Source organism: Oncorhynchus mykiss, chromosome 13, assembly GCF_013265735.2.
Source record: "Oncorhynchus mykiss isolate Arlee chromosome 13, USDA_OmykA_1.1, whole genome shotgun sequence".
Classification (NCBI taxonomy): domain Eukaryota; kingdom Metazoa; phylum Chordata; class Actinopteri; order Salmoniformes; family Salmonidae; genus Oncorhynchus; species Oncorhynchus mykiss.
The window spans coordinates 65,557,464-65,579,963 of NC_048577.1; the positions used below are offsets into that span (position 1 = coordinate 65,557,464).

The 22,500-nt window shown below is 43.6% G+C and overlaps 1 protein-coding gene across 1 annotated transcript in view; it reads left to right on the forward strand.

The window, feature by feature from the left end:
- Nucleotides 1-22,500, forward strand: part of LOC118938358 (glutamate receptor ionotropic, NMDA 2A-like) — a 348,126-nt gene that overhangs the window by 27,556 nt on the left and 298,070 nt on the right. Inside the window, exon 2 of the mRNA XM_036941969.1 lies at nucleotides 7,224-7,649. Coding sequence (XP_036797864.1) covers nucleotides 7,227-7,649 — 423 coding nt within the window. The 5' untranslated portion in view covers nucleotides 7,224-7,226. The remainder of the gene's footprint in view (nucleotides 1-7,223; nucleotides 7,650-22,500) is intronic.

A 22,500-nucleotide genomic window follows, 5' to 3' on the forward strand; every position in this document is an offset into this window, starting at 1 on the left:
TATATAGGGAATAGGGCTCTGGTCTTTAGTAGTGTACTATATAGGGAATAGGGCTGTAGTATAAAGTAGTGTACTATATAGGGAAAAGGGCTGTAGTATAAAGTAGTGTACTATATAGGGAATAGGGCTGTAGTATAGAGTAGTGTACTATATAGGGAATAGGGCTGTAGTATAAAGTAGTGCACTATATAGGGAATAGGGCTGTAGTATAGAGTAGTGTACTATATAGGGAATAGGGCTGTAGTATAAAGTAGTGCACTATATAGGGAATAGGGCTGTAGTATAAAGTAGTGCACTATATAGGGAATAGGGCTGTAGTATAAAGTAGTGTACTATATAGGGAATAGGGCTGTAGTATAAAGTAGTGTACTATATAGGGCTGTAGTATAAAGTAGTGTACTATATAGTGAATAGGGCTGTAGTATAAAGTAGTGTACTATATAGGGAATAGGGCTGTAGTATAGAGTAGTGTACTATATAGGGAATAGGGCTGTAGTATAAAGTAGTGTACTATATAGGGAATAGGGCTGTAGTATAAAGTAGTGCACTATATAGGGAATAGGGCTGTAGTATAAAGTAGTGTACTATATAGGGCTGTAGTATAAAGTAGTGTACTATATAGGGCTGTAGTATAAAGTAGTGTACTATATAGGGCTGTAGTATAAAGTAGTGTACTATATAGGGCTGTAGTATAAAGTAGTGTACTATATAGGGCTGTAGTATAAAGTAGTGTACTATATAGGGCTGTAGTATAAAGTAGTGCACTATATAGGGAATAGGGCTGTAGTATAAAGTAGTGTACTATATAGGGAATAGGGCTGTAGTATAAAGTAGTGTACTATATAGGGAATAGGGCTGTAGTATAAAGTAGTGCACTATATAGGGAATAGGGCTGTAGTATAAAGTAGTGTACTATATAGGGCTGTAGTATAAAGTAGTGCACTATATAGGGAATAGGGCTGTAGTATAAAGTAGTGCACTATATAGGGAATAGGGCTGTAGTATAAAGTAGTGTACTATATAGGGAATAGGGCTGTAGTATAAAGTAGTGTACTATATAGGGAATAGGGCTGTAGTATAAAGTAGTGTACTATATAGGGAATAGGGCTGTAGTATAAAGTAGTGTACTATATAGGGAATAGGGCTGTAGTATAAAGTAGTGTACTATATAGGGAATAGGGCTGTAGTATAAAGTAGTGTACTATATAGGGAATAGGGCTGTAGTATAAAGTAGTGCACTATATAGGGAATAGGGCTGTAGTATAAAGTAGTGTACTATATAGGGAATAGGGCTGTAGTATAAAGTAGTGTACTATATAGGGAATAGGGCTGTAGTATAAAGTAGTGTACTATATAGGGAATAGGGCTGTAGTATAAAGTAGTGCACTATATAGGGAATAGGGCTGTAGTATAAAGTAGTGTACTATATAGGGCTGTAGTATAAAGTAGTGCACTATATAGGGAATAGGGCTGTAGTATAAAGTAGTGCACTATATAGGGAATAGGGCTGTAGTATAAAGTAGTGTACTATATAGGGAATAGGGCTGTAGTATAAAGTAGTGTACTATATAGGGCTGTAGTATAAAGTAGTGTACTATATAGGGCTGTAGTATAAAGTAGTGCACTATATAGGGAATAGGGCTGTAGTATAAAGTAGTGCACTATATAGGGAATAGGGCTGTAGTATAAAGTAGTGCACTATATAGGGCTGTAGTATAAAGTAGTGCACTATATAGGGCTGTAGTATAAAGTAGTGCACTATATAGGGAATAGGGCTGTAGTATAAAGTAGTGCACTATATAGGGAATAGGGCTGTAGTATAAAGTAGTGTACTATATAGGGAATAGGGCTGTAGTATAAAGTAGTGTACTATATAGGGAATAGGGCTGTAGTATAAAGTAGTGTACTATATAGGGAATAGGGCTGTAGTATAAAGTAGTGTACTATATAGGGAATAGGGCTGTAGTATAAAGTAGTGTACTATATAGGGAATAGGGCTGTAGTATAAAGTAGTGTACTATATAGGGAATAGGGCTGTAGTATAAAGTAGTGCACTATATAGGGAATAGGGCTGTAGTATAAAGTAGTGTACTATATAGGGCTGTAGTATAAAGTAGTGGTCTATATAGGGAATAGGGCTGTAGTATAAAGTAGTGTACTATATAGGGCTGTAGTATAAAGTAGTGTACTATATAGGGAATAGGGCTGTAGTATAAAGTAGTGTACTATATAGGGAATAGGGCTGTAGTATAAAGTAGTGTACTATATAGGGAATAGGGCTGTAGTATAAAGTAGTGTACTATATAGGGAATAGGGCTGTAGTATAGAGTAGTGCACTATATAGGGAATAGGGCTGTAGTATAAAGTAGTGTACTATATAGGGAATAGGGCTGTAGTATAAAGTAGTGTACTATATAGGGAATAGGGCTGTAGTATAGAGTAGTGCACTATATAGGGAATAGGGCTGTAGTATAAAGTAGTGCACTATATAGGGCTGTAGTATAAAGTAGTGTACTATATAGGCAATAGGGCTGTAGTATAAAGTAGTGTACTATATAGGGAATAGGGCTGTAGTATAAAGTAGTGCACTATATAGGGAATAGGGCTGTAGTATAAAGTAGTGTACTATATAGGGAATAGGGCTGTGGTATAAAGTAGCGCACTATATAGGGAATAGGGCTGTAGTATAAAGTAGTGTACTATATAGGGAATAGGGCTGTAGTATAAAGTAGTGTACTATATAGGGAATAGGGCTGTAGTATAAAGTAGTGCACTATATAGGAAATAGGGCTGTAGTATAAAGTAGTGCACTATATAGGGCTGTAGTATAAAGTAGTGCACTATATAGGGCTGTAGTATAGAGTAGTGTACTATATAGGGAATAGGGCTGTAGTATAAAGTAGTGTACTATATAGGGAATAGGGCTGTAGTATAAAGTAGTGTACTATATAGGGAATAGGGCTGTAGTATAAAGTAGTGCACTATATAGGGCTGTAGTATAAAATAGTGCACTATATAGGGCTGTAGTATAGAGTAGTGTACTATATAGGGAATAGGGCTGTAGTATAAAGTAGTGTACTATATAGGGAATAGGGCTGTAGTATAAAGTAGTGCACTATATAGGGAATAGGGCTGTAGTATAAAGTAGTGTACTATATAGGGAATAGGGCTGTAGTATAAAGTAGTGCACTATATAGGTAATAGGGCTGTAGTATAAAGTAGTGTACTATATAGGGAATAGGGCTGTAGTATAGAGTAGTGTACTATATAGGGAATAGGGCTGTAGTATAAAGTAGTGCACTATATAGGGAATAGGGCTGTAGTATAAAGTAGTGTACTATATAGGGAATAGGGCTGTAGTATAAAGTAGTGTACTATATAGGGAATAGGGCTCTGGTCTTTAGTAGTGTACTATATAGGGAATAGGGCTGTAGTATAAAGTAGTGTACTATATAGGGAAAAGGGCTGTAGTATAAAGTAGTGTACTATATAGGGAATAGGGCTGTAGTATAGAGTAGTGTACTATATAGGGAATAGGGCTGTAGTATAAAGTAGTGCACTATATAGGGAATAGGGCTGTAGTATAGAGTAGTGTACTATATAGGGAATAGGGCTGTAGTATAAAGTAGTGCACTATATAGGGAATAGGGCTGTAGTATAAAGTAGTGCACTATATAGGGAATAGGGCTGTAGTATAGAGTAGTGTACTATATAGGGAATAGGGCTGTAGTATAAAGTAGTTCACTATATAGGGAATAGGGCTGTAGTATAAAGTAGTGCACTATATAGGGAATAGGGCTGTAGTATAGAGTAGTGTACTATATAGGGAATAGGGCTGTAGTATAAAGTAGTTCACTATATAGGGAATAGGGCTGTAGTATAAAGTAGTGCACTATATAGGGAATAGGGCTGTAGTATAAAGTAGTGGTCTATATAGGGAATAGGGCTGTAGTATAAAGTAGTGTACTATATAGGGCTGTAGTATAAAGTAGTGTACTATATAGGGAATAGGGCTGTAGTATAAAGTAGTGTACTATATAGGGAATAGGGCTGTAGTATAAAGTAGTGTACTATATAGGGAATAGGGCTGTAGTATAAAGTAGTGTACTATATAGGGAATAGGGCTGTAGTATAGAGTAGTGCACTATATAGGGAATAGGGCTGTAGTATAAAGTAGTGTACTATATAGGGAATAGGGCTGTAGTATAAAGTAGTGTACTATATAGGGAATAGGGCTGTAGTATAGAGTAGTGCACTATATAGGGAATAGGGCTGTAGTATAAAGTAGTGCACTATATAGGGCTGTAGTATAAAGTAGTGTACTATATAGGCAATAGGGCTGTAGTATAAAGTAGTGTACTATATAGGGAATAGGGCTGTAGTATAAAGTAGTGCACTATATAGGGAATAGGGCTGTAGTATAAAGTAGTGTACTATATAGGGAATAGGGCTGTGGTATAAAGTAGCGCACTATATAGGGAATAGGGCTGTAGTATAAAGTAGTGTACTATATAGGGAATAGGGCTGTAGTATAAAGTAGTGTACTATATAGGGAATAGGGCTGTAGTATAAAGTAGTGCACTATATAGGAAATAGGGCTGTAGTATAAAGTAGTGCACTATATAGGGCTGTAGTATAAAGTAGTGCACTATATAGGGCTGTAGTATAGAGTAGTGTACTATATAGGGAATAGGGCTGTAGTATAAAGTAGTGTACTATATAGGGAATAGGGCTGTAGTATAAAGTAGTGTACTATATAGGGAATAGGGCTGTAGTATAAAGTAGTGCACTATATAGGGCTGTAGTATAAAATAGTGCACTATATAGGGCTGTAGTATAGAGTAGTGTACTATATAGGGAATAGGGCTGTAGTATAAAGTAGTGTACTATATAGGGAATAGGGCTGTAGTATAAAGTAGTGCACTATATAGGGAATAGGGCTGTAGTATAAAGTAGTGTACTATATAGGGAATAGGGCTGTAGTATAAAGTAGTGCACTATATAGGTAATAGGGCTGTAGTATAAAGTAGTGTACTATATAGGGAATAGGGCTGTAGTATAGAGTAGTGTACTATATAGGGAATAGGGCTGTAGTATAAAGTAGTGCACTATATAGGGAATAGGGCTGTAGTATAAAGTAGTGTACTATATAGGGAATAGGGCTGTAGTATAAAGTAGTGTACTATATAGGGAATAGGGCTCTGGTCTTTAGTAGTGTACTATATAGGGAATAGGGCTGTAGTATAAAGTAGTGTACTATATAGGGAAAAGGGCTGTAGTATAAAGTAGTGTACTATATAGGGAATAGGGCTGTAGTATAGAGTAGTGTACTATATAGGGAATAGGGCTGTAGTATAAAGTAGTGCACTATATAGGGAATAGGGCTGTAGTATAGAGTAGTGTACTATATAGGGAATAGGGCTGTAGTATAAAGTAGTGCACTATATAGGGAATAGGGCTGTAGTATAAAGTAGTGCACTATATAGGGAATAGGGCTGTAGTATAGAGTAGTGTACTATATAGGGAATAGGGCTGTAGTATAAAGTAGTTCACTATATAGGGAATAGGGCTGTAGTATAAAGTAGTGCACTATATAGGGAATAGGGCTGTAGTATAGAGTAGTGTACTATATAGGGAATAGGGCTGTAGTATAAAGTAGTTCACTATATAGGGAATAGGGCTGTAGTATAAAGTAGTGCACTATATAGGGAATAGGGCTGTAGTGCACTATATAGGGAATAGGGCTGTAGTATAAAGTAGTGCACTATATAGGGAATAGGGCTGTAGTATAGAGTAGTGTACTATATAGGGAATAGGGCTGTAGTATAAAGTAGTGCACTATATAGGGAATAGGGCTGTAGTGCACTATATAGGGAATAGGGCTGTAGTATAAAGTAGTGCACTATATAGGGAATAGGGCTGTAGTATAAAGTAGCGCACTATATAGGGAATAGGACTGTAGTATAAAGTATTGTACTATATAGGGAATAGGGCTGATCATTACACAGGTGCACTTTGTGCTGGGGACAATAAAAGGCCAATCTAAAATAAGGAGTTTTGTCGCACAACACAATGCCACAGATTTCTCATGTTTTGAGGGAGCGTGCAATTGGCATGCTGACTGCTGGAATGTCCAACAGAGCTGTTGTCAGAGAATTTAATGTTAATTTCTCTACCATAAGCCGCTTTCCCAACATCATTTTAGAGAATTTGGCAGTACGTCCAACCGGCCTCACCACCGCAGACCACGTTGATGGCGTCACGTGGCCGAGCGGTTTGCCGATGTCAACGTTGCGAACAGAGTGCCCCATGGTGCCGATGGGGTTATGGTGTGGGGCAGGCATAAACTACGGACAACCGTCACAATTGCATTTTATTGATGGCAATTTGAATGCTCAGAGATACCGTGACGAGATGCTGAGACCCATTTTATTTTAAGGTATCTGCGACAAACAGAGGCATGTCTGTATTCCCAGTCATGTGAAATCCATAGATTAGGGCCTAATGAATTCATTTCAATTGACTGATTTCCACATATGAACTGTAACTCAGTAAAATCGATGACATTATTTATTGCATGTTGCGTTTCTATTTCTCTTCAGTATAGTTGTATACAATCAGTTCTAGAATCACAATCTGATTTAGAATGAGAATGTATTCTAGAATAAGAATCAGTTCTAGAATCACAATCTGATTTAGAATGAGAATGTATTCTAGAATAAGAATCAGTTCTAGAATTAGAATCAGTTCTAGAATTACAATCAGATTTAGAATGAGAATGTATTCTATAATTAAAATCTGTTCTAGAATTAGAATGAGTTCTAGAATTAGAATCAGTTCTATGGTTTCTACATTTTTTCTCTTTTTTTTTCTCTTAATACACATATTTTTGTCCCTACCTTACTCAATACCTTCTTCAGTATCTCCATGTTATATTAATCTCTATCCCGCTCTCTCTCTCTCTCGCTCTCTCTCTCTCTCTCTCTCTCTCTCTCTCTGTCTCTCTCTCTCTCCTTCTCTCTCTCTCTCTGTCTCTCTCTCTGTCTCTCTCTCTCTCTCTCTCTCTGTCTCTCTCTCTCTCGCTCTCTCTCTCTCTCTCTCTCTCTCTCTCTCTCTGTCTCTCTCTCTCTCCTTCTCTCTCTCTCTCTGTCTCTCTCTCTGTCTCTCTCTCTCTCTCTCTCTCTCTCTCTCTCTCTCTCTCTCTCCCTCTCTCTCTCCCACAGGAGATGAAGTGTCTCAACATGTCAGTGGGCAGGGGGCTGACCTTGGCCTTCCCAGCTCTCCTGTGTTCCCTGGTGACCCTGGTGACCCTGGTCATGGAGGTCGAAGGTCAGAAGGTCCCCATCCTCAACATCGCTGTGATCCTGGGCCGCACGCGCTACATCTCCGACCGGGACATTCGGGCTCTCTGGAGCAAAGACGACCCCATGGACGTCAACGTGGTCACCGTATTGGTCAACGAGACTGACCCCAAGAGTATCATCACCCACGTGTGCGACCTGATGTCTGGGACCAAGATCCACGGGGTAGTGTTCGGAGACGGGACGGACCAGGAGGCAATCGCTCAGATATTGGATTTTATTTCCTCCCAGACACTGATCCCCATCCTGGGCATCCACGGGGGATCCTCCATGATCATGGCTGATAAGGTGAGGAGGGAGGGAGGAGGGAGATCCTCTATGGTCATGGCTGATGAGGTGAGGAGGGAGATCCTCTATGATCATGGCTGTTGAGGTGAGGAGGGAGATCCTCTATATTCATGGCTGATGAGGTGAGGAGGGAGGGAGGGAGGGGGGAGATCCTCTATGTTCATGGCTGATGAGGTGAGGAGGGAGATCCTCTGTGGTCATGGCTGATGAGGTGGGGAGGGAGATCCTCTATGGTCATGGCTGATGAGGTGAGTAGGGAGATCCTCTGTGGTCATGGCTGATGAGGTGGGGAGGGAGATCCTCTATGGTCATGGCTGATGAGGTGAGGAGGCAGGAGGGAGATCCTCTATGGTCATGGCTGATGAGGTGGGGAGAGAGGAGGGAGATCCTCTATGTTCATGGCTGATGAGGGGAGGAGGGAGATCCTCTATGATCATGGCTGATGAGGTGAGGAGGCAGGAGGGAGATTCTCTATGTTCATGGCTGATGAGGTGGGGAGGGAGGAGGGAGATCCTTTATGGTCATGGCTGATGAGGTGAGGAGGGAGATCCTCTATGGTCATGGCTGATGAATGTATCATTATAATGATTGGGGGGGGGGGGGGTATATGTGTCCTTTTTATCACATCCTAACTCCCCCTGAGACATCTGCAGGGTTCACATGGCTCAGGGCCCCTGGAGCGAATGTGGTTAAGTGCCTTGCTCAAGAGCACATCAACAGATTTGTTTAACTTGCCGGCTCAGGGTTATTTGGACCGGCAACTTATCGGGTACCGACCCAACTCTCTAACCTCGAGGCTACCTGCTGCACCCGAGGTGAGGAGGGAGGGGGTGGCGAGGGAGGGGGTGAGGAGGGAGGGAGAGGGGGAGCGGAGGGAGAGATGAGGGGGAGGGAGAGGGGGAGGGAGGGAGAGATGAGGGGGAGGGAGGGGGGAGGGAGAGATGAGGGGGAGGGAGGGAGGGAGAGGGGGTGGGGAGGGAGGGAGGGAGAGGGGTGGGGATGTAGAGTTGAGGAGGGAGGGAGAGGGGGTGGGGAGGGAGAGATGAGGGGGAGGGAGGGAGGGAGGGAGAGGGGGTGGGGAGGGAGGGTGGGAGGGAGTGGGGGTGGGGAGGGAGAGGGGGTGGGGAGGGGAGGGAGGGAGTGAGGGAGGAAGGTGAGGAGGGAGACGATGGCTATGTGAAGTCATCTGTCTCGTTGTTTTTGCCTCTTGTGGGTGTTTTATTGTATCAGAATATGTGTGAAAACAGACAGTGTGTGTGGAGAAATTAGTAGATGAATGGATGGCTGAAACTGCAAAACGGGGTATCTGCTTGGTAAGGTTTAGGGTGGGGTATCTGCTTGGTAAGGTTTAGGGTGGGGTATCTGCTTGGTAAGGTTTAGGGTGGGGTATCTGCTTGGTAAGGTTTAGGGTGGGGTATCTGCTTGGTAAGGTTTAGGGTGGGGTATCTGCTTGGTAAGGTTTAGGGTGGGGTATCTGCTTGGTAAGGTTTAGGGTGGGGTATCTGCTTGGTAAGGTTTAGGGTGGGGTATCTGCTTGGTAAGGTTTAGGGTGGGGTATCTGCTTGGTAAGGTTTTTGGTGGGGTATCTATCTATAGGAGAAAGAGAGAGTAGGACAATAGGTAGAAGAGGAGGAGAGAGAAAGAGAGAGAGAGAGAATTAGACAGAGGTTCATGTGACCACAGAGGAGAGAGAGAGACAGAGAGACAGAGACACAGGTTAATGTGACCAGGTAACTCTGAGTGTGTGTGGTGCTGACAGTTTTCTTCCAGTGTAAACAACAGATTCCTCTTCACCTATACTCTGCTCAAGACCTCGGATTATCCCCCCTCTCTCTCTCTCTCTCTCTCTCTCTCTCTCTCTCTCTCTCTCTCTCTCTGTTCAGCTGAACTCCTCTGTCTCCAGGTGGTCTCTAGTACTGACTGGTTCTCTAGTACTGACTGGTTCTGTCTCCAGGTGGTCTCTAGTACTGACTGGTTCTCTAGTACTGACTGGTTCTGTCTCCAGGTGGTCTCTAGTACTGACTGGTTCTCTAGTACTGACTGGTTTTGTCTCCAGGTGGTCTCTAGTACTGACTGGTTCTGTCTCCAGGTGGTCTCTAGTACTGACTGGTTCTGTCTCCAGGTGGTCTCTAGTACTGACTGGTTCTCTAGTACTGACTGGTTCTCTAGTACTGACTGGGTCTCTAGTACTGACTGGTTCTCTAGTACTGACTGGTTCTGTCTCCAGGTGGTCTCTAGTACTGACTGGTTCTCTAGTACTGACTGGTTCTGTCTCCAGGTGGTCTCTAGTACTGACTGGTTCTCTAGTACTGACTGGTTCTGTCTCCAGGTGGTCTCTAGTACTGACTGGTTCTGTCTCCAGGTAGTCTCTAGTACTGACTGGTTCTCTAGTACTGACTGGGTCTCTAGTACTGACTGGTTCTCTAGTACTGACTGGTTCTCTAGTACTGACTGGGTCTCTAGTACTGACTGGTTCTGTCTCCAGGTGGTCTCTAGTACTGACTGGTTCTCTAGTACTGACTGGTTCTCTAGTACTGACTGGTTCTGTCTCTAGGTAGTCTCTAGTACTGACTGGTTCTGTCTCCAGGTGGTCTCTAGTACTGACTGGTTCTGTCTCCAGGTGGTCTCTAGTACTGACTGGTTCTCTAGTACTGACTGGTTCTGTCTCCAGGTGGTCTCTAGTACTGACTGGTTCTCTAGTACTGACTGGTTCTCTAGTACTGACTGGTTCTGTCTCCAGGTGGTCTCTAGTACTGACTGGTTCTGTCTCCAGGTGGTCTCTAGTACTGACTGGTTCTCTAGTACTGACCGGTTCTGTCTCCAGGTGGTCTCTAGTACTGACTGGTTCTGTCTCCAGGTGGTCTCTAGTACTGACTGGTTCTCTAGTACTGACTGGTTCTGTCTCCAGGTGGTCTCTAGTACTGACTGGTTCTGTCTCCAGGTGGTCTCTAGTACTGACTGGGTCTCTAGTACTGACTGGTTCTCTAGTACTGACTGGTTCTGTCTCCAGGTAGTCTCTAGTACTGACTGGTTCTGTCTCCAGGTAGTCTCTAGTACTGACTGGTTCTGTCTCCAGGTGGTCTCTAGTACTGACTGGTTCTGTCTCCAGGTGGTCTCTAGTACTGACTGGTTCTGTCTCCAGGTGGTCTCTAGTACTGACTGGTTCTGTCTCCAGGTGGTCTCTAGTACTGACTGGTTCTAGTACTGACTGGTTCTGTCTCCAGGTGGTCTCTAGTACTGACTGGTTCTGTCTCCAGGTGGTCTCTAGTACTGACTGGTTCTCTAGTACTGACTGGTTCTGTCTCCAGGTGGTCTCTAGTACTGACTGGTTCTCTAGTACTGACTGGTTCTCTAGTACTGACTGGTTCTGTCTACAGGTGGTCTCTAGTACTGACTGGTTCTCTAGTACTGACTGGGTTTCTAGTACTGACTGGTTCTGTCTCCAGGTGGTCTCTAGTACTGACTGGTTCTCTAGTACTGACTGGTTCTGTCTCCAGGTGGTCTCTAGTACTGACTGGTTCTGTCTCCAGGTGGTCTCTAGTACTGACTGGTTCTCTAGTACTGACTGGTTCTGTCTCCAGGTTGTCTCTAGTACTGACTGGTTCTCTAGTACTGACTGGTTCTGTCTCCAGGTGGTCTCTAGTACTGACTGGTTCTGTCTCCAGGTGGTCTCTAGTACTGACTGGTTCTGTCTCCAGGTAGTCTCTAGTACTGACTGGTTCTCTAGTACTGACTGGTTCTGTCTCCAGGATGTCTCTAGTACTGACTGGTTCTGTGTCGACAGGGGAGCTGCTATTCTCTTTCGTCACGTAGAGAGCTCTCCTCAGACAGACAGAGAAGAGTGGCAACAAGATATAAATTGACTCCAGAATCCACGGTGTGATAAACATAGATTTTTGACGGTTAAATGTATGTTTTAATCCAGCGGTGAAGGGCTCAGAACGGCTGAGCTTTCTCCCGCAGATTCATGCACATTCATTGTTTCATCGTGTGAATCGTGTTTTATCAATTCCCCCAGTACACGTCACCAGTAGTAAATGTAGCGTTAATCCCCATCATTTGGTTCCATTCATGTCTGTTCATAAATGCAGGAATTAATTACAGTAAAGTAGTGTAGTAGTGTAGTAAAGTAGTGTGTCTGTTAATAAATGCAGGTATTAATTACAGTAAAGCAGTGTAGTAGTGTAGTAAAGTAGTGTAGTAAAGTAGTGTAGTGTAGTAGTGTAGTAAAGTAGTGTAGTAAAGTAGTGTAGTGTAGTAGTGTAGTAAAGTAGTGTGTCTGTTAATAAATGCAGGTATTAATTACAGTAAAGCAGTGTAGTAGTGTAGTAAAGTAGTGTAGTAAAGTAGTGTAGTGTAGTAGTGTAGTAAAGTAGTGTGTCTGTTAATAAATGCAGGTATTCATTACAGTAAAGCAGTGTAGTAGTGTAGTAAAGTAGTGTGTCTGTTAATAAATGCTGGTATGAATTACAGTAAAGCAGTGTAGTAGTGTGGCTGTTCATAAATGCAGGTATTAATTACAGTAAAGCAGTGTGGTAGTGTAGTAAAGTAGTGTGGCTGTTCATAAATGCAGGTATTAATTACAGTAAAGCAGTGTAGTAGTGTAGTAAAGTAGTGTGGCTGTTAATAAATGCAGGTATTAATTACAGTAAAGCAGTGTAGTAGTGTAGTAAAGTAGTGTGGCTGTTAATAAATGCAGGTATTAATTACAGTAAAGCAGTGTAGTAGTGTAGTAAAGTAGTGTGGCTGTTAATAAATGCAGGTATTAATTACAGTAAAGCAGTGTAGTAGTGTAGTAAAGTAGTGTGGCTGTTCATAAATGCAGGTATTAATTACAGTAAAGCAGTGTAGTAGTGTAGTAAAGTAGTGTGGATGTTAATAAATGCAGGTATTAATTACAGTAAAGCAGTGTAGTAGTGTAGTAAAGTAGTGTGGCTGTTAATAAATGCAGGTATTAATTACAGTAAAGCAGTGTAGTAGTGTAGTAAAGTAGTGTGGCTGTTCATAAATGCAGGTATTAATTACCGTCATTTTACCGTTCTCATTCTCAGAGTGGAAACGTACGTTTTGCAGAGTTCACAACCTTCTACAGTTTTGGTTCATTTCATAACCTATCGTTTTTTAGGAGATTTGTCAAGTGTTTTCATTGTCTGGTGTCTGTAGTGGCTCCGTGTGATCAACAAGCACGTCGTCTGGTTTCTCCTGATAACGTTGTGGGGGTTGAATAGAAGCTGCGCCGAAATGTAGAAAATGATTTTCATTTTTTAAAACTGTTTTTAACTCCAGATGGCATTTAGAGTTCTACATTTTTGACTTATGAACACTTATTGATATTGTTGTATTTTTCTTAAAACAGCGCTGTTGGTTAAGGGCTGGTCAGTCAGCATTTCACTGTGAGGTCTACACCTGTTGGTTAAGGGCTGGTCGGTCAGCATTTCACTGTAATGTTTACACCTGTTGTATTCAGCATTTCACTGTAATGTTTACACCTGTTGGTTAAGGGCTCGTCGGTCAGCATTTCACTGTAATGTTTACACCTGTTGGTTAAGGGGCTGGTCGGTCAGCATTTCACTGTAATGTTTACACCTGTTGGTTAAGGGCTCGTCGGTCAGCATTTCACTGTAATGTTTACACCTGTTGGTTAAGGGGCTGGTCGGTCAGCATTTCACTGTAATGTTTACACCTGTTGGTTAAGGGCTGGTCGGTCAGCATTTCACTGTAATGTTTACACCTGTTGGTTAAGGGGCTGGTGGGTCAGCATTTCACTGTAATGTTTACACCTGTTGGTTAAGGGCTGGTCGGTCAGCATTTCACTGTAACATCTACACCTGTTGGTTAAGGGCTGGTGGGTCAGCATTTCACTGTGATGTTTACACCTGTTGGTTAAGGGCTGGTCGGTCAGCATTTCACTGTAACGTCTACACCTGTTGGTTAAGGGCTGGTGGGTCAGCATTTCACTGTAATGTTTACACCTGTTGGTTAAGGGCTGGTCGGTCAGCATTTCACTGTAATGTTTACACCTGTTGGTTAAGGGCTGGTCGGTCAGCATTTCACTGTAATGTTTACACCTGTTGGTTAAGGGCTGGTCGGTCAGCATTTCACTGTGAGGTCTACACCTGTTGGTTAAGGGCTGGTCGGTCAGCATTTCACTGTGAGGTCTACACCTGTTGGTTAAGGGCTGGTCAGCATTTCACTGTAATTTTTACACCTGTTGGTTAAGGGCTGGTCGGTCAGCATTTCACTGTAATGTTTACACCTGTTGGTTAAGGGCTGGTGGGTCAGCATTTCACTGTAATGTTTACACCTGTTGGTTAAGGGCTGGTCGGTCAGCATTTCACTGTAATGTTTACACCTGTTGGTTAAGGGCTGGTCGGTCAGCATTTCACTGTAATGTTTACACCTGTTGGTTAAGGGCTGGTCGGTCAGCATTTCACTGTGAGGTCTACACCTGTTGGTTAAGGGCTGGTCGGTCAGCATTTCACTGTGAGGTCTACACCTGTTGGTTAAGGGCTGGTCAGCATTTCACTGTAATTTTTACACCTGTTGGTTAAGGGCTGGTCGGTCAGCATTTCACTGTAATGTTTACACCTGTTGGTTAAGGGCTGGTGGGTCAGCATTTCACTGTAATGTTTACACCTGTTGGTTAAGGGCTGGTCAGCATTTCACTGTAATGTTTACACCTGTTGGTTAAGGGCTGGTGGGTCAGCATTTCACTGTAATGTTTACACCTGTTGGTTAAGGGCTGGTGGGTCAGCATTTCACTGTAATGTTTACACCTGTTGGTTAAGGGCTGGTCGGTCAGCATTTCACTGTAACGTCTACACCTGTTGTATTCAGCATTTCACTGTAATGTTTACACCTGTTGGTTAAGGGACTGGTCGGTCAGCATTTCACTGTAACGTCTACACCTGTTGTATTCAGCATTTCACTGTAATGTTTACACCTGCTGGTTAAGGGCTGGTCAGTCAGCATTTCACTGTAATGTTTACACCTGTTGGTTAAGGGCTGGTCAGTCAGCATTTCACTGTGAGGTCTACACCTGTTGGTTAAGGGCTGGTCAGCATTTCACTGTAATTTTTACACCTGTTGGTTAAGGGCTGGTTGGTCAGCATTTCACTGTAATGTTTACACCTGTTGGTTAAGGGCTGGTTGGTCAGCATTTCACTGTGATGTTTACACCTGTTGGTTAAGGGCTGGTCGGTCAGCATTTCACTGTGATGTTTACACCTGTTGGTTAAGGGCTGGTCGGTCAGCATTTCACTGTGATGTTTACACCTGTTGGTTAAGGGCTGGTCGGTCAGCATTTCACTGTAATGTTTACACCTGTTGGTTAAGGGCTGGTCAGCATTTCACTGTAATGTTTACACCTGTTGGTTAAGGGCTGGTGGGTCAGCATTTCACTGTAATGTTTACACCTGTTGGTTAAGGGCTGGTTGGTCAGCATTTCACTGTGATGTTTACACCTGTTGGTTAAGGGCTGGTCGGTCAGCATTTCACTGTGATGTTTACACCTGTTGGTTAAGGGCTGGTCGGTCAGCATTTCACTGTAATGTTTACACCTGTTGGTTAAGGGGCTGGTCGGTCAGCATTTCACTGTAATGTTTACACCTGTTGGTTAAGGGCTGGTCAGTCAGCATTTCACTGTAATGTTTACACCTGTTGGTTAAGGGCTGGTCGGTCAGCATTTCACTGTAATGTTTACACCTGTTGGTTAAGGTGTGTTGCACCACAAACAGTCTTCTGAAAACACGTTTTCCTGCTGAGGAGCTACAGGAGGAATCACTCTTAGCATGTTGTCCTCCTGCAGCGACCAACTGAGGAGCTACAGGATAAAATCCCTATCAGAATGTTGTCCTCCTGCAGCGACCTACTGAGGAGCTACAGGATAAAATCCCTATCAGAATGTTGTCCTCCTGCAGCGACCTACTGAGGAGCTACAGGATAAAATCCCTATCAGAATGTTGTCCTCCTGCAGCGACCTACTGAGGAGCTACAGGATAAAATCCCTATCAGAATGTTGTCCTCCTGCAGCGACCTACTGAGGAGCTACAGGATAAAATCCCTATCAGAATGTTGTCCTCCTGCAGCGACCTACTGAGGAGCTACAGGATAAAATCCCTATCAGAATGTTGTCCTCCTGCAGCGACCTACTGAGGAGCTACAGGATAAAATCCCTATCAGAATGTTGTCCTCCTGCAGCGACCTACTGAGGAGCTACAGGATAAAATCCCTATCAGAATGTTGTCCTCCTGCAGCGACCTACTGAGGAGCTACAGGGTAAAATCCCTATCAGAATGTTGTCCTCCTGCAGCGACCTACTGAGGAGCTACAGGGTAAAATCCCTCTCAGAATGTTGTCCTCCTGCAGCGACCTACTGAGGAGCTACAGGATAAAATCCCTCTCAGAATGTTGTCCTCCTGCAGCGACCTACTGAGGAGCTACAGGATAAAATCCCTATCAGAATGTTGTCCTCCTGCAGCGACCTACTGAGGAGCTACAGGATAAAATCCCTATCAGAATGTTGTCCTCCTGCAGCGACCTACTGAGGAGCTACAGGATAAAATCCCTCTCAGAATGTTGTCCTCCTGCAGCGACCAACTGAGGAGCTACAGGATAAAATCCCTATCAGAATGTTGTCCTCCTGCAGCGACCTACTGAGGAGCTACAGGATAAAATCCCTCTCAGAATGTTGTCCTCCTGCAGCGACCTACTGAGGAGCTACAGGATAAAATCCCTCTCAGAATGTTGTCCTCCTGCAGCGACCTACTGAAGAGCTACAGGATAAAATCCCTCTCAGAATGTTGTCCTCCTGCAGCGACCTACTGAGGAGCTACAGGATAAAATCCCTCTCAGAATGTTGTCCTCCTGCAGCGACCTACTGAAGAGCTACAGGATAAAATCCCGCTCTCTGTTTGCTGTGTGTTAGTTGTGTTAGATAAATAAGACACACGACGACCAAGGAAAATACACAGGCCAATTTAATACCACTCAATTATGAATTATGCTAATTAACCTATTGACCGACAGGTCAAATGTATTTCCATCAATGAATAAAAAGCTTTATAAAATATAGAAAAATACAATCGCAAGGGATTTTCTTTCTTCTTCTCGGGGTAATGTGTGTGTGTGTGTGTGTGTGTGTGTGTGTGTTCGTTGTGTCGTTGTGTTGAGGTGTGTGTTGTGTGTGTGTGTGTGTGTGTGTTTGTTGTGTTGAGGTGTGTGTTGTGTTGGGGTGTGTGTGTGTGTTTACATTTATTAATGCGTGACGATCCAGGCTTGTTATTCATCCTCACTGTTGTCTCGCCTTAGGCTTCCTCATCACAGACACAGAGAGAGAGATAACGAGATCGAGAGAGAGAGAGAGAGAGAAACACGGAGAGAGAGAGAGAGAGAGAGAGAGAGAGAGAGAGAGAGAGATATGAGTTAACCCAATTACCTAGAGGAGATGTTTACTTCTGTCGTTGGGCTCAAATCATAAGCTCATTTAATGCGATGCTCCTTTTCTGTCAAACTAGAAGGCCACTCATCATGCCTCTAGAGTGAGTGTGTAAAACTAGGAGTGTGTGTATTCATTATATAACCACAGGAATATCTTGTTGTTAGACATTGTGTGTGAGAAAACGGTGTTGGAACTTGGTAGAGACATTTCACCATGCACCAATCATCATACTGTATATTACAGGCTGATAAGGTAGATGCACACACACACACACACACACACACACACACACACACACACACACACACACACACACATTATCTCGTTCTCTCTCTCCCTCTCTGTCTCTCTCTCTCTCCTCTTTCTCTCTCTCTCTCTCTCTCCTCTCTCTCTCTCTCTCTCTCTCTCCTGTTTCTCTCTCTCTCTTTCTCTCTCTCTGTCTCCTATTTAAATTCAAATCAATTCAAGGGGCTTTATTGACATGGGAAACATATGTTTACATTGCCAATGCAGGTGAAGTAGATAATATACAAAAGAGAAGTAAACAATAAAAAGCGAACTGTGAATATTACTCAAGTTGTTTCTCTCTCTCCTCTGACTGTTTCTCTCTCTCTCTATCTCTCTCTCTCTCTCTCTCTCTCTGTCTCTCTCCTCTGACTGTTTGCCTCTCTCTCTCTCTCTCTCTCTCTCTCTCCTCTGACTGTTTGTCTCTCTCTCTCTCTGTCTCTCTCTCCTCTTTCTCCTCTTTCTCCTCTCTCCCTCTGTTTATCTCATGCTCTCCCTCTCCCTCTCCCTCTCTCTCTCTCTGTTTCTCTTCTCTCTCTCCCTCTGTTTCTGTCTCTCCTCTTGCTCTTCCTCTCTCTCTCCCTCTCTCTCTCTGTTTCTCGCTCCCTCCTCTCTCTCCGTCGTGTGTTTCTCGTAGATGGAGTGTTCTTCTTGATGTAAAATGGCCTCTCAGCCTTCAAGTGGAATACATTTTCAGGCTGTGTTCTGGGGAATATGCCCCACTTCCTTTTCTCTCTCTGTCCCCCCTCCCTCCCCCCTCCCAGACTGTTTGCTATAATTTATATGTCAGTATTTATTTTAGCACCATGCAGTTACATCAGTAACCATGCAGTAACCACAGTAACCATAGTAACCATGCAATAACCACAGTAACCATGCAGTAACCACAGTAACCACAGTAACCATGCAGTAACCATAGTAACCACAGTAACCACAGTAGCCATGCAGTAACCACAGTAACCACAGTAACCATGCAGTAACCATGCAGTAACCACAGTAACCACAGTAACCTCAGTAACCATAGTAACCACAGGCTGCTGCTGTCTGTTTCAACTGTTTTCCGTTGTGGATTGGCAGACAGCATGCCAGATTATATTGCGTTGTGTGTGTGTGTGTGTGTGTGTGTGTGTGTGTGTGTGTGTGTGTGTGTGTGTGTGTGTGTGCCTACCCTGTGAAAATGAATGTAAAAAAGCTACTGTAATGAAAAATAAATATATATTTGATGAGTAATCATTTTGTCATAATAAAATCTATTTCTGAGCGGGTACTTCCCAATCTACTGCCTTTTGGCAGGTCCCCTTCCTGTTTACTGCTAACAGGAAGCTGATCAGGAAGCTTCACATATTGCATCTGAAACAGTTTTCAAAGTTGTAGTTTCTAGAGAAACATGAGGTGATGAGGGGATGGAAGACCAGACACCTGTAGGGACCTACACCAAAGGACAGGATGGAAGACCAGACACCTGGAGGGACCTACACCGAGGACAGGATGGAAGACCAGACACCTGTAGGGACCTACACCAAAGGACAGGATGGAAGACCAGACACCTGTAGGGACCTACACCAAAGGACAGGATGGAAGACCAGACACCTGTGGGGACCTACACCAAAGGACAGGATGGAAGACCAGACACCTGTAGGGACCTACACCAAAGGACAGGATGGAAGACCAGACACCTGTAGAGACCTACACCAAAGGACAGGATGGAAGACCAGACACCTGTAGGGACCTACACCAAAGGACAGGATGGAAGACCAGACACCTGTAGGGACCTACACCAAAGGACAGGATGGAAGACCAGACACCTGTAGAGACCTACACCAAAGGACAGGATGGAAGACCAGACACCTGGAGGGACCTACACCGAGGACAGGATGGAAGACCAGACACCTGTAGGGACCTACACCAAAGGACAGGATGGAAGACCAGACACCTGTAGAGACCTACACCAAAGGACAGGATGGAAGACCAGACACCTGACTGTAGGGACCTACACCAAAGGACAGGATGGAAGACCAGACACCTGTAGAGACCTACACCAAAGGACAGGATGGAAGACCAGACACCTGACTGTAGGGACCTACACCAAAGGACAGGAAGGAAGACTAGACACCTGACTGTAGGGACCTACACCAAAGGACAGGATGGAAGACCAGACACCTGACTGTAGGGACCTACACCAAAGGACAGGATGGAAGACCAGACACCTGACTGTAGGGACCTACACCAAAGGACAGGATGGAAGACCAGACACCTGTAGAGACCTACACCAAAGGACAGGATGGAAGACCAGACACTTGACTGTAGGGACCTACACCAAAGGACGGGACAGAAAATACACAGTCATTTCAATCTGAGTGGTATCGACAGAAAGATGAGGTCTAGGTAAACAGGAGATGGCTATTGTGACAACGATGAGACCTAGGTAAATAGGAGATGGCTATTGTGACAACGATGAGACCGAGGTAAACAGGAGTTGGCTGTTGTGACAACAATGAGACCTAGGTAAACAGGAGTTGGCTGTTGTGACAACGATGAGACCTAGGTAAACAGAAGTTGGCTGTTGTGACAACGATGAGACCTAGGAAAACAGGAGTTGACTGTTGTGAGAACAATGAGACCGAGGTAAACAGGAGTTGGCTGTTGTGACAACGATGAGGACTAGGTAAACAGGAGATGGCTGTTGTGACAACGATGAGGCCTAGGTAAACAGGAGATGGCTGTTGTGACAACGATGCGGCCTAGGTAAACGGGAGATGGCTGTTGTGACAACGATGAGACCTAAGTAAACAGGAGTTGGCTGTTGTGGCAACGATGAGAGTGGCAGCTCATCAAAACCATCCACTCCATTTAGAGACCTCCAACCCATTTAGAGACCTCCACTCCATTTAGAGACCTCCACCCCATTTAGAGACCGCCACTACATTTAGAGACCTCAACCCCATTTAGAGACCTCGACTCCGTTTAGAGACCTCCACCCCATTTAGAGACCTCCACCCCATTTAGAGACCTCCACCCCATTTAGAGACCTCCACTCCATTTAGAGACCTCCACTCCATTTAGAGACCTCCACCCCATTTAGAGACCTCCACTCCATTTTAGAGACCTCCACCCCATTTAGAGACCTCCACTCCATTTTAGAGCCCTCCGCCCCATTTTAGAGACCTCCAGAACATTTAGAGCTCTCCACCCCATTTAGAGACCTCCACTACATTTAGAGACCTCCACTCCATTTAGAGACCTCCGCCCCATTTAGAGACCTCCACTCCATTTAGAGACCTCCACTCCATTTAGAGACATCCACTCCATTTAGAGACCTCCACCTCATTTAGAGACCTCCACTCCATTTTAGAGCCCTCCGCCCCATTTTAGAGACCTCCACAACATTTAGAGACCTCCACCCCATTTTAGAGACCTCCGCTCCATTTTAGAGACCTCCACCCCATTTTAGAGACCTCCACCGTGTTTTCAGATCACAATGATGTCATTTAATCAATCAGTTTGATCTGAAATGACGTTAAACAGGAGATCAGTGCTTGTTGATGTTGACGGAAGGACAGATGTTGACCAACGACTGTCATCCCTATTTTACCTTCGTCTCCATGGAGACGGAGAGACTTTTAAAACCGAGGGGCCAACAGGAGGAGTTCTTACAGTTTAATCCCTCATGTCGTTTACCCAGAGGGATAGATGGATGGACTTCATTACGAATAAATATAATATAATATATAATAAATAATGAATAAATATAAGTAAAAGTGTTGATTTCCAGTTAACACCGACTGCTGACATATCTACATGATATACAGTGCCTTGCGAAAGTATTCGGCCCCCTTGAACTTTGCGACCTTTTGCCACATTTCAGGCTTCAAACATAAAGATATAAAACTGTATTTTTTTGTGAAGAATCAACAACAAGTGGGACACAATCATGAAGTGGAACGACATTTATTGGATATTTCAAACTTTTTTGACAAATCAAAAACTGAAAAATTGGGCGTGCAAAATTATCTTTATGTTTGAAGCCTGAAATGTGGCAAAAGGTCGCAAAGTTCAAGGGGGCCGAATACTTTCGCAAGACACTGTATCTACATGACATATCTACATGACATATAGTGTCAGCATCCATCTGCTGTTATTACATGACATATCTATAGTGTCAGCATCCCGGAGTCGACTCTTGTGTTTTGCGGGTACTAAACTCAGCAACAAAAAGAAACGTCCTCTCACTGCGTTTATTTTCAGCAAACTTTAACATGTGTAAATATTTGTATGAACACGACAACAGAAATGGAATAATGTGTCCCTGAACAAACAGGGGGGGGTCAAAAGTATCTCTCTCTCTCTCTCTCAATTCAAGGGGCTTTATTGGCATGGGAAACATGTTAACATTGCCAAAGCAAGTGAGGTAGATAATATACAGGAGTTTCAAAAGAATAAAGACATAATTGTCATATTATGTATATATACAGTGTTGTAACTCTCTCCCTGTCTCTCTCTCTGTCTCTCTCTCTCTGTCTCTCTCTGTCTCTCTCTCTCTCTCTCTCTGTCCCTCTCTCTCTCTCTCTCTCCCTCTCTCTCTCCCCCCCTCTCTCTCTCTCTCTGTCTCTCTCTCTGTCTCTCTCTGTCTCTCTCTCTGTCTCTCTCTGTCTCTCTCTCTCTCTATGTCTCTCTGTCTCTCTCTCTGTCTCTCTCTCTGTCTCTCTCTCTCTCTGTCCCTCTCTCTCTCTATGTCTCTCTCTCTCCCTCTCTCTCCCCCCTTTCTCTCTCTCTCTCTCTGTCTCTCTCTCTCTCTCTGTCTCTCTCTGTCTCGCTCTCTCTCTCTCTCTCTCTGTCTCTCTCTGTCTCTCTCTCTCTCTCTGTCTCTCTCTCTTTCTCTCTCTGTCTCTCTCTGTCTCTCTCTCTCTCTCTCTCTGTCTCTCTGTCTCTCTCTCTCTCTCTCTCTCTCGTTAAACATTTTTGGGGATTAGCTTTCAAATTGTAGGTTGATTTCCAGAGCAGTAATGACTGTGTGTGTGTGTGGTAAGAGAAGATGTCTCTCCAATGTCTATGTTCATTGTTTGGTGCTCATTCTGCAATTTTCCCCTCCATTATTAAAACACCACCAACCTCCTCCCTCCTCCCTCC